The 25,498-nt window shown below is 53.0% G+C and overlaps 2 protein-coding genes across 5 annotated transcripts; both read left to right on the top strand.

Moving 5' to 3' along the window:
- Positions 1-1,272: 1,272 nt before the first annotated feature.
- Slamf9 (SLAM family member 9) lies at positions 1,273-4,103 on the top strand. The gene is made up of 4 exons (XM_075987551.1): positions 1,273-1,410; positions 1,973-2,314; positions 3,087-3,359; positions 3,746-4,103. Exons 1-4 carry the CDS (start codon positions 1,368-1,370, stop codon positions 3,976-3,978), a joined length of 891 nt encoding a protein of 296 aa, XP_075843666.1. The 5' UTR covers positions 1,273-1,367; the 3' UTR covers positions 3,979-4,103.
- A 3,071-nt stretch (positions 4,104-7,174) lies between these two features.
- On the top strand, positions 7,175-24,895 carry Igsf9 (immunoglobulin superfamily member 9). 4 transcript variants are annotated; one of them, XM_075989177.1, is made up of 21 exons: positions 7,175-7,317; positions 9,896-10,159; positions 10,397-10,585; positions 15,088-15,240; positions 15,891-16,045; positions 16,248-16,365; positions 17,667-17,808; positions 17,905-18,050; positions 18,146-18,288; positions 19,536-19,676; positions 20,205-20,321; positions 20,523-20,673; positions 20,864-20,987; positions 21,221-21,396; positions 21,606-21,856; positions 22,057-22,141; positions 22,227-22,403; positions 22,687-22,729; positions 22,984-23,823; positions 24,062-24,189; positions 24,416-24,895. In XM_075989177.1, the coding sequence occupies exons 2-21, from the start codon at positions 10,102-10,104 to the stop codon at positions 24,595-24,597; spliced, it is 3,519 nt and encodes a 1,172-aa protein (XP_075845292.1). In that variant the 5' UTR covers positions 7,175-7,317; positions 9,896-10,101; the 3' UTR covers positions 24,598-24,895. The 4 variants fall into 4 exon arrangements, with proteins under 4 accessions (XP_075845292.1, XP_075845291.1, XP_075845293.1 ...); XM_075989176.1 differs by lacking the exon at positions 7,175-7,317 and adding an exon at positions 7,792-7,907; XM_075989178.1 differs by lacking the exon at positions 7,175-7,317 and adding an exon at positions 7,792-7,907 and having other exon boundaries at positions 16,254-16,365.
- The last annotated feature ends 603 nt before the right edge of the window (positions 24,896-25,498 follow it).

Genomic DNA, 25,498 nt, shown 5'->3' on the forward strand with positions numbered 1-25,498 from the left:
GGCAAAGTGATGATATTTACATCCAAAATCAGAGGAGGACCTGGTGAAGCTGTTGCTGACAGCTCCATCCATCATTGCCACTGAGAACCCTGCTGATATCAGCATCATCTCCTCTAGGAACCCCTGGGGCCAGCCAGCTGTGCTGGCCACTCCAAGTGCCAGCCGCTCCACTTCTAGAACTTTCACTAGCCAATCTAAGAGAACTTCAGGGTGTGATGTCTTCTGGCGGTGCCCAATCCCAGAGCTGACCGCCAGCTTCTCACGAGGATGTCTTATGTTAACCTACCTACCATTGCTCTGTGTAACACAGACTCTCCTCTGCACTGCTGACATTGCCATTCCATGTGACAAATGGGTATTCACCCAGTGAACCCTGTTGGGTGAAAGTTCTGCACACGTGTGGCACCATCTCTGATGAGCACCAACGGTGCCCATCTGGTCATCCCCGATTCCCACTTCTATAGAGATTCTAAGAGACTGAGAAGGAAGAGCAGGTGCAGAAAGAAAGATGGTGACCAAGAAGGAATGTCAGGGTGAATGGACCATACTTCCTCCTGAGTCCACTGCTTCCAGATGGGAGGTGAGAGACTGGCCTGCAGGTGTGCATGCGTCCTCTGTCCTCATGCAACAGTTCCCTAGTGATGATCAGAATGTTCGGATAGCCACTGGGGTGTAGCCTGCAGGTCTCACTGCGCAGGGTGCGGAATCAGATGGAACCACCACTGAGTGGTCATCAACTGTTTTACAGACTCTTGAGCAGCCGAGAAAGGTGGCTGGAAGACAAATAGTTTCTTAGAAAACAAGAGATCAATCCCCCATCCCCAAATAGCATCCCAGGTGGGAATACAGATAGCTTTAAACAAAAGGACTTCTCTCACTCATCCTTTCTAATGCTGTGAGTGTGCACTTAACAGGGGCCAGGAACAGTGAAACATACAGAAGAAATAAACAATAGACTATCAGGGGAGATAGGGAGCACAGCGACACAGGAAGCACTGAGGTGGCGGGGAGTGCAGGCCGAGGGCCGGCAGCAGGCTGGTGCGTGCATATACGATTTCCATGGGATCTGGACATGCAGAAAATTGGAAGTAGAAAGTTGTTATTAGGAAGTAAGACTTGAGCTGAGTTTGGGGGATGGGCAATCTGAGTCAGTGGATAAATCATCTGACTGTTAGACTGGGGAGAAATGTCCCACGGGGGCCAGGGAGGAACTTAATGGGGACAGAGGAAGTTGGAGTGCGAAGAATTTCCCTCTCTGTTCCTGTCAATATCAATCAGTCATTCTTCTTGGAGAACCCCATACCGACTTCTCTTTCCACAGCCTGCGGAGCTGACCAGGCCATTCTTGCCAGGCAGGGATTGCTGATATGGGGGCCTTTCTCTGGTCACTCCTTCTGCTGCTTCAGGAAGGTGAGTAGCTGCCTGTGCTTTGTACCCCTCGACTCTACTTGGCCTTAGGCTAACAAGACCCTTCCTTTAGGGTTGAATGTGTCAGTCCTGCTGATGAGCACCTCGGCTGATTCTCTAGCTTGGCTATTGTGACATGCTCTGCTGTAAACGTGGGTGTGCATGCATCATAGCCTTATGTTGGCTTAGACTGTACTGAGTATGTACCCAGGAGTGATATAGCTGGATCCCAGCCTAGTTTTGAGAAACTTCCATTCTGATCTCCAAGGGATGGGGTATGGCCTCAGAGTGGGATGAGAGAGGAGGATATCTCGGGGACATGGATGGGGTTGCAGTTCAAGAAGGACAAGGGAAGAGGAAAAACTTTGGATGGCGAAGAGATGGATAGGGACCATTCCTGGTCGGCTTGGGTGCAGTAGAAATCTAGAACTACAAGAGGTAGCTAGAGAGTCACACTGAACAGGGAGCTAGGGAAGGTGCTCAGATGAGGAGCAGCCACGGCTACCATGCCAACTAGCCTCGGTCTCCCAGAGATATCAGCTGGCCTACATACATCTCTTTTCAGCCAAAGGGTTTTCTGGAGATGATGAGGACGCTGAGGAAGTGGTTGCAGCCCTTCAAGAGTCTATCAGCCTCTCTCTGGAAATACCACCCAATGAAGAGGTTGAGAGCATCACCTGGTCCTCTCAAAAAAACCTCGCCATAGTGGTGCCAGGGAAAGAGGGACAGCCGACCAGCATCAGTGTGATGGATCCTCGCTACAGGGGTCGAGTGGACGTCTCGGAGTCCAGTTACTCTCTGTATATCAACAATCTGACTTGGGAGGACTCGGGACTTTACCAAGCCAAAGTCAACTTGAAGACATCCCAGTTCTCTATCACGAAGTCTTACGATCTCCTTGTCTACCGTGAGTTTAGACTCCTATTATTCTGGCTTTCCTGAGTTTGGCATGGGAGCTCGGGGGCTGAGGTAAGCTTTAAGAGGCTGAAACTGGAAGGCAAACCGCCTCAAGTGTGCTCTGCTCTAGTGTCTGAGCTCAGCCACAGGGAAACTGAGCTGGAACAAGGAGCCATTAGGTACTGAGGCTCCTTCCACAGAGGTTCCCAAAGCAGTGAGTGATGAGGATCGTGTATAGCAAGGGTATCTAAGGGTTCTTTCTCACCCAGCAGACTGTGCATCCTCTAGATAAATAGCTCCTAGCCCCTTATCCCCTTGTGTGATTTGAGGGTTATTAATCATTTCTTTCCTGTTTGAACCAACATTTCTTCTCTCTACCTGCTGTACTGAATCTACTTAGGATCTTGGAGAGATGACTAAAATGTAAATGCCCTTGGGAGGGTGGTAATGTTTTGTACAATCAGTGAGACAGAGGAGAAACTGGGAGAAGTAGGGGTCTAAAGCTGAGAGAGTGAAGTTAGAAGGAGTACCGGTATACATCTGTCTAAGCACATTCCCTGGGACCCCGCAACCACAAATTAGATGCTTGTTTTTATCTGGTTTGTATTTATTTATTTATTTATTTATTTATTTATTTATTTATTTTTGAGCAAAGGGCCTCTCAGGATAGCTAGAATACCCAAGGCTTGAGAAATGTAGGAAAACAGACCCAACTTCAGAATGTTCAGCAGGTCTTTGTGCTTTTTTGTTTGTTTGTTTTGTTTTTGTTTTCTCTCTTTTAGGGCGACTGTCAAAGCCCCATGTCACTGTGACCTTTAAGATTTCCGAGGAAGGTGCCTGTAATATATCCCTGATGTGCGCTGTAGAGAGAGCAGGCATGGATGTGACCTACACCTGGTTTTCCTCCCAGGACAGCACTAACACTTCTCGTGAAGGCTCTGCCATCAGTACATCCTGGAGGCCCGGTGACAGAGCCCTTTCCTACACTTGTAGGGTCAGCAACCCCATCAGCAGCACCAGCTCCCGTCTCATCCCTGTTGGGTCCTTCTGTGCAGGTACCAGAACCCTAGAGACAATTCCTGAGACTGTGCAAGTCCAGGGACTGAGGACACCACCTCCTCCCATGCCTGGGGCTCTTAAGGAGAGTACTGGACTCTAGAACACAATGTTCTCCCGTAGAAGCCTGCTATTGGATCACAGAGGGGCCCTTCCTTTGTCAATTGCTCTGGATTCCCAGAGATTCTTCCGTACTTGGTTTGAGACTGATGGCCAGATATCAGTCTTTGAGCGTCTGTGCCCAGAATAGGTATTTCTAGAGACATGTGCTGTAAGATATGAGCTGATTATTCTCCCAAGAGCCTTTCTGAGACACCTCAGGCAGACATCTGCCCTCTAAACTTTATCATTCTTTTAATGAACTCTTGTTTTCTTCCTATCCTAGATCCTGGCTCTCCAGAGAAATCTCCAAGATTCTGCCTCCTGGCCAAGGGCTTGCTCCTTCTCTTACTCTTGGTGACTCTAGCTGTGGGAATCTATGTCTTCCGAGCCCAGAAAAATTACGAGATGTCAAAGGTGAGGAAACTCAAGAGAAACCGAATTAAACTGAGGAAGAAGAGGAAACCTGGTCCTAGTCCAGTCTCACCATCCCTGGGGGATCTCTGTTCTAAGCTCTGACTCCTCTTAGCCTCCAGGGAAAACATCTGTGGGGCAGGTGGGAGGGCAGACCAGGGTTAAACACCTGAAAGGACCATATTCCCTGAGAGACACCATCTGGCAATAAAGTCAAGTTCCCACCCCTCTGGAGGTTTCTGTTTGTGCTCAGCAGCCCAGAGAAAACCTGTTTTCCACCTTCTCTACCTGTCCTCCTGTCTTTACTGAAGCTGTGTGTCCTTCTCAGGCTTGCCTCTGGGCAGGAAAACAAGTCTGAAGACCCTGTTAGAGTGAAGTGTTTGTTTTTACTGTGTGCATCCCATTCTTCACTAACCTAAGTCTCACAATACTCTAAACTACACAGCAGGCATTCTCGCCTGATTGAACTTGTGACAGCCGGTCGTTTAGAGTTCTACGTAAGTGCTATGCCCAAGACTCCTCGCTCTCCTACCCCTATCCTCATTCTGACAGGTAACTTTACTTAACTCTTCTACCCACTGTACCAAGTCTATATAGAAACCGTCCCACAAGGAGGTGGCGGAGGCCCCTGCTCAGTCCTTCCCTGGGTTGTAGTTGAGTTTAGTGACCTCTGTTGTCTCCCTCATGCCAACTGCTCTGAGCCCTGCTGCTCACCTAGTAGAAGTGACAACTTCCTATGTCAATTACTAAGATCTTGCACCCTTGACTTCTGTTTAAGGTTGACATAGTTTATCCAGGTGGTAGTGGCGCACACCTTTAATCCCAGCATTTGGGAGGTAGAGGCAGGTGGATCTCTGAGTCTGAGGCCAGCCTGGTCTACAGATCAAGCTCCAGGACAGTCAAGAGCTGGACAGAGAGACCCTGTCTGAGTTGGTTTTGTTGGCCTTCCTCTTTTCTTCTTACAGATTTCTGTTTCGGGCCTTCCGATTGGAATCTTTGGTCAATGTACAGCTCTTTCCTCTTGCTCTTTCCGTAGTCCTGGGTCTGATGTGCCTACCATATCGTTTTCCCAGAGCTCCATCTTGGGTGTTTTACTTAGGTAATTGCCAGGGGAGGGGGGGCACAAGAGAAGCCACTTGATCAGTAGGACAGGTGTAAGTAACCAATGAATTGGTGGAGGTGATACAGGATGTGCCAAGGAGGGAGCTGGGGGAGATCTTAGGAAACCTAGGTTTTGTCCTGCAACTTCCCCCTGTCCTGGGATACTGTGTTTACCCAGCATCCATCAGTTCAGTTCCACAAAGAACACATACACTACATAGGTGTAGCTTCTTGGAGTTCTTACAGAGACTGGGCCTCCTTGTCTTCAAAAAAGGTCTGTAGCCCTAACTTCTGACACTTGCCATGCCTGTCAGAGGAGGCACCACTGTTAGGTGAGGGCCGGCCTGGGCAAACAACCTGGAGTCTGTTTTTTCACCTAGAGGGACAGCCCGTTTCTCTTGTCTTAGGAGCAGGCATACAGAAAGCAAACAGAGAAATGAATAGTCTCTGTGTGGCTTAGTCCAGGGATCTCCCTGGAGCCAGCAGAGTCCCTTCTTCTCAGAGCCAATCTCTGAATAGAGAAAGCCCCAAACAGCCTGGAAAAGGAAGGCTTAAACCTTGAAGAAAGTGTACACTAGAAGCTGGAATAGGAATCCGGTAGCATGTTAAGATGCTCTTACTCGTTATTTGAAATAGGTTAATGCAAACCGGGGGATGGACATTCCAACCAGACAGGAAACACACACCAAGATGCTCACATGTGAAGTATCATAGCACGTAAAGACTGCCATGCCACACACTATGATTAAAGAGTGCTTGAGAAAGCAGGCTGGAGAGGCATGCTCTAAACGGTGAGGGGACCAGGGCTCATGCACACATTGCCAACAGACTCCCCAGGTTCACGATTTTCTGATAGTCACATCCAGAAATTGAAATATGCAAAGTCGCTGATATATTAGAGGCAGTACTGGTTGGCTGAATAAATTTTTTCAGAGGAGCAGTCACTATGGCTCAAGGACAAACGGGAGGAAAAATCTTTATTTCTCACCTTTAGGGATTCTTTTTTTTTTTTTTTTAAAAATATACTTCACTTTTGGAGTAAGGAGGGTACAAGTGACAGAACTAGATTTCGTTTCTTATAAAAACAAAACAAAACAAACACATAAAATACATCAATCAGACAAAAATGACAATAATAAAAAACAAACATTCAGGAAAACCATGAACATATAAACTTTTAAAATTTGAAAACCATTTAAAATCTCATTTTTTTAAAAAAAATAATTTTAACATCCACATGAGATTAGCTTATCTTTCTACCAGAAACCACCATAGACAGCAGAAACGAAACTCTTGGACCAGAGGTGGGTGCCAGTGTCTTCCAATTGGTGAGGAACCAAGAAATCAAAGACTTCCCCTTTTGAGCTTATAGTTTGCGGTTATGTTCAGGCTCTGTTCACTAACATGAAGTCATCTTGTCACTGTTAGGGTAGCCTACTATGCAAACTAGCAAAGCCGCTAGTTCTGGGTCCTTGTTGGGGCAGTGGGAAAGACCAAGTTTCTGTCCCAGTCTGCTCCCCTGCTCCAAGCTCTTTGTGTGGCTTCCAACACTCAGGCCCTTACACCTGGGAGAATGTTCCAGCTCTCAAGGCTTACTGAAGATGGAAGGCCAAACAAAACGATGGGATCTGATTTGGACGACCAGCATTCGGGGTGGTGTGATAGTGATTCAGGCGTGCTTAAAATCTTTCCCCAGGGTCTGCTCCCGACCCCGATGTCATTAACTTCATGCCTGTTACAGTCAGTGGGAGCTTTACCCAGTCAGTTCAGGGAGGGCTTCGGGAGGAACACCCTGGGAAGTTCCTGGACAATGTAGCTTGAGCCTGGTGGGAAAGCAAACAGCAAGCCTGCACCCCCACAACAGCGCCAAGCTGAGAGGTACTAATTTCTAAGGGCAGGTACATGCTGCCTGTGGGTGAAATGTCCCAAGGGGGTGGGTTCCGCCATCCAGGTTGGATCTCAGGCCCTGAATGTGCCTAGGTGGGGACTTTTGACTGGGCAGGTTCCTCCATCTGGTCCAGCCGCTGTTTTCATACTAGTCAAAAGGAGCTGCACTCTCTTCGCGGGGTTTCAGTGCAGATTACGGGAGCAACGAACCAAAGCATGAATCTACCCCAGGGTTTGACACCCTGCAAGGGATTCGGTGTAGAATCAGATATTTCATTCTTTCTCTTTCAATCTCCGTTGTCAGGGTGCCTGTCATTTCTTCCCCCTGGGCTTAATTTCTTTAGGTCTTTGGTGCTAGAAGCTGCTCCGGCAGCCCCAAACAGGAGCTCAGCCTTCAGCAAGCTACACACAAGGGAGGCGCCTGAGCAAAAGCTGGGAGCTAGCCAATACAGACAGGTATTTCCAGTCCAGCGAAAGGAAATGGGTGGGGGTGGGGATAAAGAGAGGCGATCAGATGGGCCCGGGACTTGGGTGGATCCCCAGGGAGGGGGCGGGGAATCGTGCTCTCCCCAGGTGCTTCTGCTCCTGGCTCAGATTTCAACCTTCGACGCCTCCTTTGGGGCACGCTTGTTCGAAAAGGGGAGAAGGCCACGGGTAAGTTTTAAAGGAAGGAGGGCATGCAAGCAGCCTGCAAAGGGGATAGTCTTCTGCGGCTCTTGGTGCCCGGGTCGGTCTGACCCAGTAGCCCATCTAACTCGAGGCGGGAAGTGGCAATCAGCCTTCCCACACTTAGTTGTATAGAGCTCCACGAGGGGGCGACTGGAGCCCACGTGCGACCGCGTCCTTCTGTCTCTAAACTACAACTCCCAGGCGGCTCGAGGGTCCCGCCCGCCTTGCCCGGCCTCTGTGGGCTCCAATTGGACGCCGCGGGAGGGGGGATTGGCGGTCTCCAGGGCGACGGGAGGCGCTCGGGGCATCTGAGGCGGGGAGGCGGGTCCGCCCCCTATTGTGTGGCTGCGAGAGCAGAGCTGTGCGGTGCAGAGCAGGTGAGGGTGGGGGTGTCCTGGGGCGTAGAAATGGGGTACCGGCGGGGAGACGGAGGGCAGTGAGGAGTTGTGGGGGCCAGAGGGAAGCGGGGGTGCTCTAGAGAGAAGTGAAATTATCTGGGGAAGCAGAACTAGGGTAGCTCTGGGAGCGAAGTGGAATCACTGATGGGTGAGCGGGGGTTCCAATAGATCTGGAAGAGTGTAAGAGGTAAAGGAGGGGAGTTCTTGGCGGGTTCCAAAAGAGAGGCGTTCCAGGAGCCAGAGAATGCGAGGGAACAGAGAATTGTTGTGGTGGGCTATCAGAAGTGTATTATGGGATGAGTCCTGGAGGATTGGAGGGTGGGGGATTCCCGGGAGAGCAGGGTGGGGGGAAGGGGGAGGGCGAGTGGGAATTCTGGAGGAGGCCAGCCAGGGGTGCTCTGAAGCGAGGACCTGCTGCAACTGGAGATCAGGTGTGAGAAGCTGGAATTTTGCAGACACTGTGAAAAGTGTATGGCGGGGATGGGAGTCCTGGAAGAAACGAGGGACTGCTGGAGGGGATGGGAAGATCAAAAGGACAGAGGATGGATGGGGAGCAGGAGTTGGAAAGATTCCAGGAAAAGTGGGGTACGTCCTGGGGTTGCCTTGGTCACAAGACTCTTGGTCGAGCTAGAAGAGCATGGCCTCTGTATGGTACAATTGGAAGGTTTTCCAGGGAAGTCCAGGAGAGCTGACTGGGAGGAGCAGCAAGAGGCATGGGAACGAATTACCAGGGGTCAGACATACAGGGGTGATACTACCCCTGTGGAGGGTATTTTACAGACAGTGCTGGATTGTGTGAGGCCCACAAGAGGGTGGAGGCCTCAGAGCAGAGTCCACTGGGTTTGCCAGGTCCAGGTCAGGGCCCTTTGGTCCTTTGTGACTGCCTTAGACACTGAGAAGTTGGTGTTGCTGGGAGTGCCTACCTTCCATGCTCCAGGGCCCGTTTTGTGTATCCTGCGGATTCAAACGCAGTCTTGGTTACTCTCAGATCATGCCTCTAGGGTTAGGGAATGGAGGGCCTGGCAAATCCTGGCACCCCCAGGATACTAGAGAGGAGTGTGTGGGAGTAATTAGGGTGAGGCGCTAAGTCGGAGTGTCTGGCAGAGAGAGGGTTCTCTGGCAGCATCTTGAAGAAAGTGGCTATAGCTGCCAACTCTGGATCTGTCCAGACCTGGAGGATGCCGCCTTCCTGCCCCCCTCTCCCCATCCTCTGCAGGTGGGGAAGGCAAGCTTCTCCTCTCCCAAGTCCCTGACTGACTCACTGCCAAAAGCAGTGTTGCCTGAGTGGAGAATATCTCCAGGCTCCAGGGTGCCACCCAGAGGGTGGGAAATGGGGTGAAGAATTGGATGTGGGCACTCTGTGGAGCATTCTCTACAGGGGAAGGGGTTAGAGTCTACCCGAGGTTTGCTCTTGACTAGTTGTCTGCTTCTGAGCAAGATCCTGAGGGTCCTTACTGGTCACACGGGGCGGCGGTGGTGAATAATGTCATCATGTCATCTGTTCCCTTGTTGGCATCGGGAGAAAGGGCAGAAGGGTGGGGAGGCTAGTGCATGATGGACTTCCCATGTGTGAGAACCCTTAGTTCCCTTTGCTTACTTTGCTAACGGCGGAGTATCACTTGCCAGGCATTCCCAGAATTCCCTTGCTTTTTCTAGGATCTGCTCCCTTACCCGTGTAGTCTCAACCAGACAGCACTCTCTTGTTCTCTAGTGTTCACATCCTAGCTTACTCTCAGGGATTCAGGATCTCTGGTTTGGGAGCTAGGAGAGTCTAGCAGTGGTAGAGTCTGGCAGAAGTGAGGCTGCAGAGTTGGTCCCCAGCAGTCCAACCCCAAAGATCTCTGGTCTCTGCGCAGGTCCCTTCCTTTTCTCGATGCCTCCTTCTTCCAGGCATCTTGCTCCAACAGGGTTTTCTTCTGGTCTCCTCCACTGACCAACTCTTATGTTACCTTATATTTTGCATTTAGATCTGGTGGCTCTCCAGACTGGAACTGCTCCCTCAGGTGTTGCGCGAGCTAGGCATTAACTGGAAGAGTGAGAGCCGAAACTGGTTGCCTGAGGCGGATCAGAAGGACCGATGCTCTCTGGGATTGCTGGGCAGCAGACATCCTTCCGGCCCCTCCGTCTAGGCTCCTTTGGATAGGAGGGGCCGGGTGAGCAGGCCAGCTGGGCTATGATTTGGTGTCTCAGTCTGACCATCCTCAGCCTGGTCATCAGCCAGGGGGCTGACGGTGAGCCAGACCCCCGGGGATCACTGACTCTGTTACCCTGGAATGTGACTGTCCACTAAGGGGTTAACTGTGAGCGTAGGAGAGGGGCTAGGGCTGGCTCAGAGAGGTTGGGGGTTCCTCCCGTCCATGTTCATCCGTGCAAAGACTTAAGGAAACCAGAGAGATGTTGATGGAGCCTCCCCACCCATATCTCATCTTGATCCCTTGCTGTTCCCTCATGCTACCCCACCTCGTTAGGTCGAAGGAAGCCTGAGGTGGTCTCTGTGGTGGGCCGGGCTGGGGAGAGTGCAGTTCTGGGCTGTGACTTGCTGCCTCCAACTGGCCGTCCCCCTCTGCATGTCATCGAGTGGCTGCGCTTTGGATTCCTGCTTCCCATCTTCATCCAGTTCGGCCTCTACTCTCCCCGAATTGACCCTGATTATGTGGGTAAGAGTTGTCCTTAAGTGGGAGGGGGGAGTGTCACCAACAAAGGAGGGCTGAGTAGGCTGCCCTGGGCCCTCTCCAAGCGCATCTCCTGCTCAGCTGCCCTAACTGCTTTAGCAAGCATGGCCCTGCACCCCAGTAGTGCTAAATCATTGAAGGATTCATTTATTTGCACATGATGCATGCACACATTGGAGCTTTGCTCTTTTAGTTATGTGCGGCCTGTTGCACGGGAGACCCTGCAGCCCTGTCCCAGGTATCCATCCTAACTTGCTAACTGTTCTATCCTCATCTCATGCAACCTTCCAGACTCCATCTTGATCTTCTGTAGTTTCCCCACTTAGCTCTATGCTGGTCTTTCGACCTGCTGCTCTGTGTCTTCACTACTGTCCGGGATGCCAGACTAGAGGGGCCAGACTTTTGGGGGGAGTGGGCTGAAGGGACAGCAGAGTTGTAAAGATGTGGGTTCTTTGGGTATGAGGAACATAGCCAGAGAACATGAACACAGGCGGGGGTTGCCGGGGTAGGCTCCAGTTCAGTCCCCCAAAGGTCCAGGCATAGGCCTATGCTACAGCATTGACTGGGTCACTGCTTGTGGAGGCTCCTGTGGAGCCATACTTTGTAGACCCCCCAGTTGAAGAAGGACCTCTTTCCTACTGCACCCCAGCTTATTCCTAATCCTGGATGGAGCCTTAATCTGAGTGGTTCACCGGAAGGTCTCGGAGGACTTGTAGGAGTACGGGTCTGGGCTCCTGGGCAAGGGCGATCCTTGGTGCTTCCTTTTCAGAAGTGAAACCCGGAAAAGGCCACCTGGATTGATGCTAATGGGGTATCTTTTCTGGCTTCGGTTTGAATCCTGAGGGAAAACCTGGGATTGGTTGGGCTCTTGTCACGGGCTGGCTGAGCTGAGGGGAGGAGGTGCTGGCAGGTGCCTGCAGAAGAGAGTTTATTTTCAAACTGGGGGCAGTTATTGGCAAACAGCCTAGCTGGGAGTGTGCGTGTGTCTACACAAGCCCTGGGGACTTAATGAAAGTGGGCCTCAATTAGCACAAGTAGAGAGAAACAGCACAGGCACAGCCGGCCTCCCTGTCTGTGCCTGTCTGTGCCCAGGGGGCTTTGGCTGCAGGGCTGAGGCTGGACAAATTCAAATTATCGCCAGGCAGAGAGAAGGCAGGGGTGGGGGAGAGGCGAGGTGGGAAGGGCTTTCCCTGGGACTCCACCTGGGAGATGTAAAACTCGGTATTTGCTGCAGTGATCGCCTGGTATTGTTTGTTGGTTCCTAGACAGATGAGCCACGAGATGGCCTGCTTCCCTGTCTACCTGTGGGGTTTCTCCAGGTCTAAAGGCTGCGAGTTGCGAGCCTTTCAGTTTTCTTCTTACCTCGACCCTTTGTTCCCCATCTTGCCCCTGAGTGGCCTGGAGCTCCTGGTCAGCCACATGGGTCCTGCTCTGGTGAAGACCCCAGAGGGGAGGCCTCTGAGCCCATTAACCCTTTATTGCTTTGCAGTTCAGAAGAGGGGGGCCTCTCAGCCTTTGTGCAGGGGACTCACAATCGCGGTTGCTAAGCAACAGGAGGTGGAGGTTGCTGAGGACAATGCTGTTCTGTCATAAACCCTGTGGGCAAGTGGAGGGGAGACGTGGCCTGGGACGGCTTGAGGCCCGTGGCCTAGAATGTGGGAGGAATCACAGAGAGATAGTAGCTTTGGGAACCACACGGAAGGGAGAGCTGGTTTTGGAGGGTTCTAGAAGCTGCGAAGTAGAGGAGCCTAGATGTATAAACTAGTAGAGGCGTAGTAAAAGGGAACATACAATGATCTAGAACTAGTAGATTAAGGTGGCTTCGGTAAAGTATTTAGCATAGCACCTGGGTGGTGTGAAACAGACCAGACTGGGGAAAGGCAGTCTGGACTCAGGTTTCCTGGGATGGATATTAGACTAAGGCAGAGTCAGGGAGACAGGCTCTTGGCCCTTGCTGTGTTTCTGGGATGCCCCGCAGAGGAGAAGGGACTTGTGTTTCGTGACCGTGCTGAGTTGCTTGACAAATCCCTTCCAGCTGTCCATCTGGAAGGCCCGAACTCACTCTCATAATCCCCCCTTTCTGCCTTTGATCATTCCAAGCCGGCTCCCTCGATGCGTCTTCCCAGGACTTCTGCGTGAACCTGTCCATGCTCATGGTTAATTTACCGTGGGTTTCTTGCCTCTGCAGAGCCCGAGAGAGCAGGCTCTGTCCTATGTAGGAGATCTGAAGTCCCTTAGGTTTGGTCATGCAGGAGGAGGGCAGGCCTGCCGGAAGTGGGCCCAGGAGATAGGAAGTTACAGGACTGGGCTCTGGTTACCTTGTTCTGAAACCCTGCAGCCCAGCGGTCTGGACCTCCTAGGGAGGTTAGTTTGTACATCATACTGCACTGAATATTCTGGATAACAGACATCAGGACTATTAGCCATTAGCGGCTAACATTTCTTAAGTGAAATCGAAGATTATGCTCAGTGCCCTGAACGCTATTTGATTCTAATGTTGGTGTTCAGTGGAACGCTCACCGACTGGGGAGACCTGGCTCCATCTTCTAACAGCTATGTAATTTTGGAAAGCAGTTTAACATTAGTTCCTTCATCAATAATGGATTTTGGGGGAGGATTAAATATGGTGACTGTCTAATATTACATGGCTCATATTCAGCACTCAGTCTTTCTTCCTTCGCTCTGGAACTCAGCGATCACCGTTATGAAAAGTTCTATCCTGTGGGGCATTGGAGGAAGCTGCAGTCTGGGATCCGCTGGGCTTAGTGGCCTGGCAGGAGAGAGAGCGACAGGACTCCTGAAGGTTTGGGGAAGGGTATTCTTATGCTAAATATTTACTTGCTAGGCCCTCCTGGGTAGGGATTATACACCTAGACCTATAAGCGGGTCCACCCATTCTAAAGAATCCTCACCCCAGGGACCAACTGTTGAAGGGAAAAAGCTCACTAGCCACCCAAGATCCTCTGGCTCTCGTCTTTCCAGTGGCATCAAGGGCACACAGGCCGAGTTTCTACTTCAGATAGGCCACCCTAGGGTAGAGTCGAAGCTGCATGGAGAGTGGGCTACACAGCAGCTTCAGGATGGCTCCTGCCAGGGAGGGTTGGGATAGGCAGGACTCGGAAAGCACCACCTGGGAGCTGCACTTGCCTGTCCTCTGAATTTTAGGGAATCCCATTTGTTCCCAGCAAAGGTCAAGTGGGGATGGGCGCCTGGTAGGTGCAGGGGGCTGAAGCAGCTGGACAACCCAGGTGAGAGGACCGGTAGGCTTCAAGGTGGAAGGAGGCAGAGAGGGAAAGACCAATACTTAGGAGGTGGACTTGGAAGATGCAATGAATAAGTATATGGCAGGGGATGACGGAGGAAGCCAGGTTGTGCCAGGCTCCCCAGAGGGCAACCTGGAGCATGATGGTAGTTCACTGGGCATGGAAGAGGAAAGGGAGGAGATATGTTATCAGATGACGGATGGGGCCAAGACTGAGTGTCGACTCCTGATTTCAAATCTGCATCTTATTCATTGGCTTCACAGCCTTTATTGGAGCATCCGGTGATGCCAGGTGCCATTATCGTTATCTCCACTTTACCTCTTGCTTTCCACCTCATCCCAATTTTCCCTTTCTCAGTTTTTACTGATGAGGAAACTGAAATTGACAGGTCTTGCCCCAAGGAGCATACAGCTGAGCTGGATTCGTGCCTGGGTATTTGGGACTGCCAAGCCTGCGCCCTTCTCACTTCTGCTGCCCTGCTAGGGGCATCGCAATGGCGTCGGAGTGCAGGGTTCCCTCAGAGGAGGGTACTGAGGGGTTGGGTGGGCATTGCAGTCAGCCTGGTGGTATGCTGAGGGTGCTGACTTGGCAGGAATGAGGTGTCATTGTGTGCTGGGGTATGTGGCTTTGTGGGGCGTGGAGGGGAGGGGATGAGCCGAGAAGCCTGCTGACACCGCTGCCTGGCTGGGCTGGACTCCGGCCACTCTAAGGCGCTTAGGCCACTGATAATAGCTCTGAGGGATTACGGGCTTTGGCAGGCGAGGTCTGGGTCCCCAGGAGAGCCAAACACTGCTGGGGATTCCGGGGACAGAGTCGTCTAAACTCAGGAGTACCCCCAGAGGACTTCTACCTTGAACTTATAAAGGGACTCAGGGATGGTGGATCTTCTAGGAGTCCAGGGGAGACCAAACACTGGCTCTTCACTCAGTCCTCTAACAGTCAGAGAAGTCCGGAATATCTGAGGGTAGCATTCTCTCCACTTGCCATGCCTTGAATTTTTCTGGTCTGGGTCTCAGCTATTGAAAGGCAGGAGCAGTCGGAAGGATAGCAATCTATTCTCAGTGATCCCATTTGTTCCTCTGCAGACCCTCACTCTTGGATAACAGACCTAGGCTGTTCTCAACCTCTGGGAATGGCCTGTGTGACCAGGACCGGGATGTAGGTGGGGGCCCCTGCAGAGTCCTTTCCTTCGCCACCCTTGATTTAGGACTTCCCTCCTCACAGGACGAGTCCGACTGCAGACCGGAGCATCTCTCCAGATTGACGGGCTCCGGGTGGAAGACCAGGGCTGGTACGAGTGCCGTGTGCTCTTCCTGGACCAGCACAGCCCTGAACAGGATTTTGCCAATGGCTCCTGGGTGCACCTGACAGTCAATTGTATGAAGCTGGGGAGTAGGTGGTGCAGGGAGGGAGGGGGTGATGGGAAACCCGGTGGTGAAAGAGAAGAGGGAGCTCTGTCTGTCCCAGCCCATGGCTGATGCCCTGCCCACTCTGGCATCTGCTCACTGTGTTTGCTCATGTAGAGCTTGCTGCTTACCCCTGCTCCCTCTCCCCGCTTCAGTTCTTCAAAGAAAACCCAGTCAGCCTCTAGGCTCTGAGTCAGGAAAACTTCTTCCTTGGCGGAGGTCTTGGTTATGGTGTATTGGGCTCTGAGTGATACAGCTTACTCATGCATGGCTCTTTTCATCCGGGACCTTGCTTCCTCCTCAGCACTATACCGGAGACAGTTGTAACCAATTCCCATTTCCTAGGTGACTCAGAGACAGAGAATCAGAAAGGCAGCGTGTGCCACCAATGAGTGGCGGGAGATGAGGCTAAGATCCACACGTGACTCTCCCCTAGCTCTGGACATGCAGCCAGTGTTGGGATGGTCCTATGTCCCTGGTACAGCAGACAGGTGTCCCTGGGCTAGTATTCTCATGTACCCGGGCAGGCAACAGCTCTGAGACAGGTCTCCCTGGCTTTTGAATACTGCTTTGGGGGCTGATAGCCTTTCTGGCAGCCCCTGATGCCTCTTTCCCTCACAGCGCCCCCTCAGTTCCAGGAGACTCCTCCCTTAGTACTGGAAGTGAAGGAACTGGAGGCTGTTACCTTGCGTTGTGTGGCCCGGGGCAGCCCCCAGCCTTACGTGACCTGGAAATTCCGAGGACAGGACCTTGGCAAGGGCCAGGGTCAGGTGCAAGTGAGTGGGCCCCCTGGAGTGGGAGGGCAAAATTGTGCGGGCAGGAGAAGCGCAGAAGCCAAACTGGGAGATGGGTTGGAGGGAGGGGCTGGTCATTGGCTTCCCTGAGCTGGGGTGCTGCCTCCCTCTGCTGGCCATCCCTGGAAGCGCAGGGTGTAAGGCTGACCAAACCGGAGGGGCCTTACTTAGACTCATTACTTAGGTGCAGAACGGGACACTGTGGATCCGCCGGGTGCAGCGAGGCAGCGCTGGAGACTACACCTGCCAAGCCTCCAGCACGGAGGGCAGCGTCACCCACACGACACAACTTCTGGTGCTAGGTGCTCTTTGGTGGGAGGGCTGGGGACATGGGCCACCTATGTGAGAAGACAGGACCTGTGTTGCGGGGAAGCCCACAGCAGATGGGGAGGAGGCTCAGATCTGAGGAAGAGGCCCCTGTAGAGTGAGAGAAAGGATGAGGAAATGGGCATTTTAGTGCGGTGTATTACAGTGGAGAGAACATGGGTGCTGGTGTTATCTTGTAAAAAAAGGTTCATACCTACCTCTCGGGACTTTGACAAGCACAGAAAGTGGCACGTATTCATGCGTGCTCAGCTTGACTGAGAAGAGGAGGGAAACGAGCTGTGTGAGGCAGGAATGTGTCTTCATAGCACCTGGTTTCCTGGGGGGAGGGAAAACAGATCAATCTGTGATCCACTGAAGTGCCATTGTCGTTACTACTTGACAAGGGCAGTGCTGGGTCACAGTTAAAGGACAGAGACCTTGGCATCCGGAAGGCCCAAGAAGAAGTCTTGCCTCCCTCTTTGACCTGGGGCAAGTTACCTCATAATGTGCCTGCCTCTGAAACCTCACTTCTTCATCTGCCAAAGCAGAAAGATAATCTTGGCGCACTGGTTCTTGTGAGGGCTCAAGAGATGAGCCAGCAGTGGGCTAGGCATGAGGGCTGTGGCCGGTGCTGTGTGTATGTGTGAGCGTGTGCACTCAGGTCATTTCCCACTTGTTACTAACAGGCTGTGTGTGGGGGCCCAGCGATGAAGAAGGCAATGGGGGCATGGTAGCTAGATACAATGTTGCAGAATGTGTGTGGTTAGGTTAGACAGGCATTCTGGACCTCCGATTCACTAGGAACAAAAAGGAATCAGTCTGGCATGGGGACAGCCAGGTGCCCAGACTGGCTAGATGACAATGACATACGGGAAAGTGGGTGGCCAGGAAGGGGTTATGGGTAGGTAGGCACTGGGCTGAAAGGTTTTTTTTTCTACATAAAAGGCCATTAGTGTTGAGGTGACGTGGGAGTCTAGATCCTGGCATCGGCACAGCATCTTTGATGACGGGGACAGAAAGAGTAAATGAGTTAAAACTGACCCTCGTTTAAATACAGTTTCTAAGCAGAGGGAAATAGGGTAACTAGGATTACCTGTCACTTCTTGTGAAACGAGGCCACCTTGGAATAGGGAGCAGCCTCTGGAACAGGATGGGTTTTCAGTCACAGCTTCCGCTTCAAGCCCTCAAGGCCCGACAGCAACTTATTCTCTGTTACAAAGGGCAGAGCCAGAAGTGCCCCGAGGGTCCCGGGAAGATGAGGGGCTGAGGTCATCTTTCTGCTCTTTGTTTCCCACAGGGCCACCTGTCATTGTGGTGCCCCCCAACAACAGCACGGTCAATGCCTCCCAGGATGTTTCTTTGGCTTGCCAGGCTGAGGCATACCCTGCTAACCTCACCTACAGCTGGTTCCAGGATGGCATCAATGTCTTCCACATTAGGTAAGGGTAGTGGAGACGGGGGATTGACGAGTAGCATGTGAGGGACTCCCTGTCTGGGCGAGGCCCAGGCTCCTCCTCACACATACCACATTGCAGCCGCCTACAGTCCCGAGTGCGGATCCTGGTCGATGGAAGCCTGTGGGTCCAGGCTGCTCAGCCCGATGACGCTGGCCACTATACTTGTGTGCCCAGCAATGGCTTTCCGCATCCACCCTCCGCTTCTGCCTATCTCACTGTGCTCTGTAAGTCTGAGCCTCCGCTCCCAACCCTGCTCCCACCGCTATCCCCGAGACAGGCCCAAGACCCTGTCCCCCAACTTGTCTCTATGTTCTTTCAGACCCAGCAGAGGTGACAGTCATGCCTCCCGAGACACCCCTGCCCATTGGCATGCGGGGGGTGATCCAGTGTCCAGTGCGTGCTAATCCCCCACTGCTGTTTGTCACCTGGACCAAAGATGGGCAGGCCTTGCAGCTGGACAAGGTACAGACTTGGGGCAGGGGAAGGAAGGTCTTAGCCAGGTGTTGTGATGGTCCAATGGCCAACTCCAGTGGGTGGCTAAGTGTAATTCAGTGCTGTGGTTAGGAAACATGCTTCTTACCAGATGCCATGTTGGGTGGTGGGTGTGGGGGTGTAACAAGGAAGTATCCATCCCTAGAGGGTTACCTTGGGGATAGAACTGTGACAGAGACTGTCCTGGGAGGCCAGAGAAGGAACAAGGCTTCGTTTGCTTTTGGGTCTGGTTGAGGAGGGAGCAGTAACAAATTCGGGGACCTTGGTGATAGATCTTGAAAAGTGGGCAGTCATTCCATGCAGAAACCACGTCAGAAAGGCAGGGTATTGGACAGTGTGTTGAAGAGACGACGGACCATGCAGTGACGTGGGAGCAGCTGCGAGCACCTGTAGGGACTTGAGTGGTGTAGAAAGAGCTGGAAAGACAGGTTGGGTCTTAAGGAAAAACTGCACGCCAACTTCATATGACCTCATTCCAAGCTGATTGAGATCTTTTGTTTGTCTGAGGAGACTATAAATTCTTTGAGGCTTTGTGTCTTTTCATCACACTGTCCCTGGGGCTTTTACAACTTTTACAACGATTTCGATAAATTTTCTGTTGAAAGTTTACAAAAATCTTGAGGCAACAGCAGCAGTGGGGTTTGGCGGTGGCAGTGGTGTGGCATCAGGGCTGTGAGTAGGGGTTCAGAGAGGGCAGCTGGAAGGTGATTAAGAGAGAGTTCGGGTGAGGGGTTGTGGGGCCTGAGCTAGAGAGGACCTGAAAACAGGCTTCGCACTCAGACCAGACCAGAATGACAAACGAGGATTTAGATACAAAGAGTGAGGGGCTGCACTTCATTCAGTAGCATGGGGGTGGGGTGGGGTTTCTTACAGAAGAGGATTTTGGAGTAGGAGATGCAGAATTTAGCAACACAGTGCTGGGAGGACAACCAGGCAGGGAACCCCACCAACTCTAGGCATGGCATCCATGCTACTCTCCGCTATTGTTGGCACCGTGAAGCTGCGCTGTGCAGTCTCACACCCACTGATAATAGCCCCTGACAGGAGAGAGAAGTGGAGGTCTCGAGTCCAGAGAGAGGGTCAGGCCAAGACCTAGAGCTGATGGATCAGCTTTCCACGAGAGACTTGCCCATATTTCTTCCTCTCTTGAGTTGCCTCTCTCCACCCCAGCTTGCCTCTCGAGTTTCTCTCTACTTTTCATTTCCTCTGCCCTCTAGTTCCCTGGCTGGTCGCAGGGCCCAGAGGGCTCACTCATCATTGCCCTGGGGAATGAGGATGCCTTGGGAGAATACACCTGTACCCCCTACAACAGCCTTGGTACTGCTGGACCCTCCTCCGTGACCCGAGTGCTGCTCAAGGTGAGGCTTACAGCCAACCTGCTGTGGTGTGGCTGGGTGGCTGAAAATAATACATTCTAAGCCATGTTTAGAGGGTGGAGACAGGCAGACAGGTGTGGGAGGGGCTCCTAAGTCTGTTTCTTGTGGTGGCCATAGCAACAGCCAGCAGACAATGCAGACATGAGACCGGGCAGTGGGACATCAGTCACGTACACATTCACAAAATGAGATATCTGTCTAATCTCAAGCCTTCTGCCTCCCTTGCAGGAGTCCTACAGGGAATGGAGGAAAGGGGGGGGGGAGGAAGGGAGGGAGAGAGAAGAGAGGGAAAATGATCTGTAGAGACTCACCTACCTCAGAGAGTCTGGCCCCAGCCCACCATTGCCCTTCAGTCCTATCTGTTGGAAGCAAAGACACAGAACTGAGAGATGGAGAATAAGTTAGAGACTAAGACAGCGTAGCAGGGGTCTCGGAAGGGGGTACACCGGAGCTGAGAGATGAGAGAGGGTCTGTGAAAGAGGCCCCTCCCAATACAGATCTGGCCTGCAGGCTCCCCCAGCTTTTATAGACCAGCCCAAGGAAGAGTATTTCCAAGAAGTGGGGAGAGAGTTACTTATCCCCTGTTCCGCCCGAGGAGACCCTCCTCCTACTGTGTCTTGGGCCAAGGTAAGGCTCCCAAGTCCCGACTCGGCTCGACCTGGGTCCATGCCTGCTTTTCCCCTGGTTGTATTTTTGGAAAGGAGGACGTGTATAGGCTGTCAGAGGCAAGGTGGGGAAGGATCAGACTGTTACCTGGAGAGATGAGTGGCCGGCCCCTTGGTGAGGGGTGGCTGCATGTGTCCTTAGGGCTCACCAGTGGTTCTGTAGGTGGGCCGGGGGCTGCAGGGCCAGGCCCAGGTGGACAGCAACAGCAGCCTCATCCTTCGACCCCTGACCAAGGAGGCCCATGGACGATGGGAATGCCGTGCCAGCAACGCTGTAGCCCAAGTGGCCGCTTCTACCAACGTCTATGTGCTAGGTTAGTGGTCTGGGCTGGGGCTGGGGAAGCCGTGTGAAACAGATGGAGGTATTGTTCTTGGGAGGTCTAGGTGGGGATTTGTGGGGATGGGATTCCCCCAGGGTCATGGGTGGAGGACGAACCTCCGATTTACTCTTTACTCTACTTCAGGGTCCTGATCAGCATCCCTCCCTCCATTCCCCCTACCCAGGCACCAGCCCCCATGTCGTCACCAATGTGTCTGTGGTACCTTTACCCAAGGGTGCCAATGTCTCTTGGGAGCCTGGCTTTGATGGTGGCTATCTGCAGAGATTCAGTGTCTGGTATACCCCACTGTGAGTGACCTGTCCCTGACTTCACCCCCTATCTACCTGGCCCTCTGCCCTTCCTTCCATCCCTCTGTGCCTAGCCACACGCTAGCTCTGCTGTCTTTTATTTTCATAGATTCTTAAACATTCAGGGCCAAGGTCCTGAGACTTTGGTGGTTGAGCAGAGGGGTGAGGTCAGCTCTTTGAAGCCCACACCATTTTGATCTTCCTTGCTGATGAGATTTCCCTCTATTCCCCAGGGCCAAACGTCCTGACCGAGCCCACCATGACTGGGTATCTATGGCTGTGCCTATGGGGGCTACACACCTCCTAGTACCAGGGCTGCAACCCCATACTCAATACCAGTTCAGTGTCCTTGCTCAGAATAAGCTGGGCAGTGGGCCCTTCAGCGAGATTGTCCTGTCTATACCAGAAGGTAAGGGGTCCCCATCCCTGCACCGCACAGAAAAAGGATGGGGAGGATCTGGGGTGGAGATAGGGCAGAGATGCTGAGCAGCTTGGAGTCCAGAGAGGGTACAAAAAGGCTGTGGCAGAATGTGTGGGTCTCAGAGTTGGGGAAGGCCAGGGGAGGGGCAGAATGAAGGAGTCTGAGACTCTTATCCCTCATTTGTCTGTCCCATCCAGGGCTTCCTACCACACCAGCTGCCTCCAGGCTTCCTCCGACCGAGGTGCCACCTCCTCTATCCCCTCCTAGAGGTTTGGTGGCAGTGCGGACACCCCGGGGGGTACTGCTGCATTGGGATCCCCCAGAACTCATCCCTAAGAGACTGGATGGCTATGTCCTGGAAGGACGGCAAGGCTCCCAGGACTGGGAGATACTGGACCAGGCTGTGGCAGGCACAGAAATCGAGCTGCTGGTACCTGGCCTCATCAAGGTGTGTGCAGAGAGGGAAGGTCCTCCTGGTGACTTGACCGTGTCCTCTTCTTCCCTAATCCTGTCTTCTCATCCTGACTCGGCCATTTTCACCCCCTGTCCTACCTCATTCTTACCTCTGACTGCAGTCTTCACAAAAGGGACGGTGGCGGGCAGTGCTGGCCCTGATCCGCTTCATGGCCCCCCACCTCTCATCCCCAGGATACTCTCTATGAGTTCCGCCTCGCGGCATTCGCTGATGACTATGTCAGTGGTCCCAGCAACATAGCCAACATCTCCACCTCTGGTGAGAACCCAGCGAGAGGGGGAGTTGCTGGAGGTTATATGGGGATACACAGTCCGCTGACCCTCTTTTCTGTCCCTTTGCCCAGGCCTGGAGGTGTACCCTTCCCGAACGCAGCTACCAGGTCTTCTGCCCCAGCCTGTATTAGCTGGTGTTGTGGGTGGGGTCTGTTTCTTGGGCGTGGCAGTCCTTGTGAGCATCCTGGCTGCCTGCCTCATGAATCGGCGCAGGGCTGCCCGCCGCCACAGAAAACGCCTGCGCCAGGGTAGGTGCCCTCACTCCTCCATCCTCATCACTGGGTCCTGAATACTACTTGGCTACTTTTGAAGGGCTGCCCATCCGCCAGATGTCACTTCCCGGGAGAATAGTTTCCCCCTACCCCTCCCCCCCTTTGTTTTTTACATGGTCCTGGTGCGGCATCCTTCCAATCTGGTACCTGGCCCTTGCGTACCCTTTTCCCAGTTGGATGGGAATGCAGTTGAGGGTTATATCCCTGGAGCTTGGGCAGAACTTTACCTGGATCGCCTGCTGCTCTTGTGTCCTTACAGATCCACCTCTGATCTTCTCCCCACCGAGGAAGTCAGGCACGCAGTAAGTCCCTTGACTTCTTTGTTTTCCTTCTGCCTCCCCGTCGCTTCCTCTGTTGTACCTTCAGAAGGAATCAGAAAAAAAAACAGGGAAATGAGACTAGAAGCGTGTTGGCCCCGGCTTGGGGACTAGTCCCACGTTGTTTATCTCCCTTCCACCCCCACCACCTGGCGCTGCCCTTGCTTGCTGGCTATAGCTCTGCTCTGTTGTGCAACAAACCTTGCAAGGCCAGACCCTGATCTTCTATCTTTCCCTAGCTCTGCTCCTGGCTCAGGCAGCCCTGACAGCGTGACCAAGTTGAAGCTCCAGGGCTCTCCGGTCCCCAGCCTACGTCAGAGTCTGCTCTGGGGGGAGCCTGCCCGACCTCCTAGCCCCCACCCGGATTCTCCAATTGGTTGTGGACCCTTGCCACTGGAGCCCATTTGCCGGGGCCCAGATGGCCGCTTTGTGATGGGACCCACTGTGGCCCCTCCACAAGAAAAGTTCTGTCTGGAGCGGGCAGAACCTCAGACTTCAGCCAAACGCCTGGCCCAGTCCTTTGACTGTAGCAGCCCTAGTGGGGTACCACAGCCCCTCTGCATTGCAGACATCAGCCCTGTGGGGCCGCCTCCTGCAGCCCCCCTACCAGGTCCAGGACCCCTGCTCCAGTACCTGAGCCTACCCTTCTTCCGGGAGATGAATGTCGATGGGGACTGGCCACCTCTGGAGGAGCCTACACCTGCTCCACCTCCAGATTTCAGGGAGCCCTGTGCTCCTTCATCTTTCCTTCCACCGCCTGACTCACCTCCCACAAACCTCAGGGCAGTGCTTCCTAGGACAATAACGGGGGTGGGGGCCTCCTCAGAGCCTCCTTACACAGCTTTGACTGACTGGACCCTGAGGGAGCGGGTGTTGCCGGGGCTTCTCCCTGCCGCCCCTCGTGGTAGCCTCACTAGCCAGAGCAGTGGGAGAGGAAGTGCTTCCTTCCTGCGGCCCCCCTCCACAGCCCCCTCTGCAGGGGGAAGCTACCTCAGTCCCGCTCCAGGAGACACCAGCAGCTGGGCCAGCGGTCCAGAGAGGTGGCCCCGGAGGGAACATGTGGCGACAGTCAGCAAAAGGTAAAGGCAATAGCTACCCATCTTTGCCCTGGCCCTCCATGCTGTCCTGTCAGTCCAGATCTCTCCCCTGCTCCGCCCCCACCCGCCTAGGCTCTTCACCTTCCCGTGTTCCTCCGCTCCCACCCGGGAGAAGCTCTGCTGAGGTCGAGGAAGCTCAGTCTGATTTAGAGGAGCCTGGGTTCATACTTTGCGGGCTGCCCTCTGTTCCTCTACTCACACTTTCCACCTGTCCTAACAGGAGGAACACATCTGTGGATGAGAACTACGAATGGGACTCAGAATTCCCCGGGGACATGGAGCTGCTGGAGACTTGGCACCAGGGCTTGCCCGGCTCTCGGTCCCGCCCTGAACTTGAGCCAGAGTTTGGTAGGTGAACTTCCTAGCCTGCTGCACTGCACTGCCCCGCACTCCTTGTCCCGTGTTCTGAGCTGGTGCGCCTGTTTCTCAGTCAGTTCCTGAGTCTCCGGCTCCCTGCCCTGGAGTGTCTCTTGCTCCCCAGGCTCACTGCATGCAAAGGGCCTTTGGAGCCTCAGGCTTGAGCCCTTCACCCAATTAGTCACCGCATCTCGCATCTCGGCTCTTCCCTTTGAAGGTGCGAAGACTCCAGAGGAGAGCTGCCTCCTGAACACAGGCCATGCTTCTGGCCCTGAGGCCCGCTGTGCTGCCCTTCGGGAGGAATTTCTGGCCTTCCGCCGCAGCAGAGATGCTAGCAGGGCCCGGCTGCCGGCCTATCAGCAGTCCATCTCTTACCCGGAACAGGCTACTCTGCTATGAGCACAGTGTGAGGCTAGGAAAGAATATGGATCTGCAGAGGAGGCCAAGACTCTGACTCCAAGCTCGGCCACTGCCCCTACCCCTTTGTGCCCAGGCATAGACCCCTGATGATGGCCTGAGGGTAGGCCTGCGTGAGCTTGGTGTAGAATGAATGTATTGACTCTTTAGTTGAGTCTGGGGGGGGGGGGGTGGTTGAAGCGTGTGTGTGTGTGTGTGTGTGTGTGTGTGTGTGTGGTGTTTATAGTGTGGGTGGTGCAGGTTCTTTTTTTTTTTAAAAAAAACGGTGAATAAAAGTTTGAAAAACATGTCTCTGTTACCTATCTTTGTGTCTAAGAAAGGCGAGGAAGTCCCTGGACCTGTACAGAAAAGATACTGAATGGGACACATTCAACCATCATTCAAAAAATAGTTGTTGAGGGCCTAGTAGGGTCAGCTAGTGGAGATTTACTGTTAGGCTAGAAGCCATGAGAAAATACAGAAGTCACCGAGATAATGCTTTGTCCTTGGGGAGTTCTTTCTGGTCAGCGAGGCAGACAAACATTTCCAGCAGACCAAGTTCTGTGATAAAGCCATAGGCTCTTACACTGGCACAAAGAGTCCGGGCTGCGTCATTTCGTAAGGACTTAGAACGTGTGGGACTTCCTGGGACCCTCACAGAAGGCGGAGAACATTCCCTGTGTGCCAGACACGGTTCTGCGCTCTTTCTGAGTGCTGTTTAAGTGGCCACAGCTTTGAGTTTATTTTGTAGACCGGGCAACTAATGCTTAAGATGCTTTCGTAATTGAGCAAAAGCCACACTGCAGGTAAGAGGCAGGGCAGGTGAGGTGCCAGTGAAGAAAGCAGAAACCTTCCGGGGGTTGGGGGGAAGACACCCTAAAGGCACAGAGGACCTAACGACATT

The sequence above is a fragment of the Microtus pennsylvanicus genome, chromosome 10, assembly GCF_037038515.1.
Source record: "Microtus pennsylvanicus isolate mMicPen1 chromosome 10, mMicPen1.hap1, whole genome shotgun sequence".
Classification (NCBI taxonomy): domain Eukaryota; kingdom Metazoa; phylum Chordata; class Mammalia; order Rodentia; family Cricetidae; genus Microtus; species Microtus pennsylvanicus.

Bases quoted from the DNA above. Each gene is read 5' to 3' on its own strand.
- Slamf9 (XM_075987551.1), top strand. From the start codon at position 1,368: ATGGGGGCCTTTCTCTGGTCACTCCTTCTGCTGCTTCAGGAAG. The intron at 2,315-3,086 runs GTGAGTTTAGAC...TCTCTCTTTTAG, and splicing joins TTACGATCTCCTTGTCTACC to GGCGACTGTCAAAGCCCCAT. The intron at 3,360-3,745 runs GTACCAGAACCC...TTCCTATCCTAG, and splicing joins TGTTGGGTCCTTCTGTGCAG to ATCCTGGCTCTCCAGAGAAA.
- Igsf9 (XM_075989177.1), top strand. From the start codon at position 10,102: ATGATTTGGTGTCTCAGTCTGACCATCCTCAGCCTGGTCATCAGCCAG. The intron at 20,674-20,863 runs GTTAGTGGTCTG...CCCCCTACCCAG, and splicing joins TACCAACGTCTATGTGCTAG to GCACCAGCCCCCATGTCGTC. The intron at 24,190-24,415 runs GTAGGTGAACTT...TTCCCTTTGAAG, and splicing joins TGAACTTGAGCCAGAGTTTG to GTGCGAAGACTCCAGAGGAG.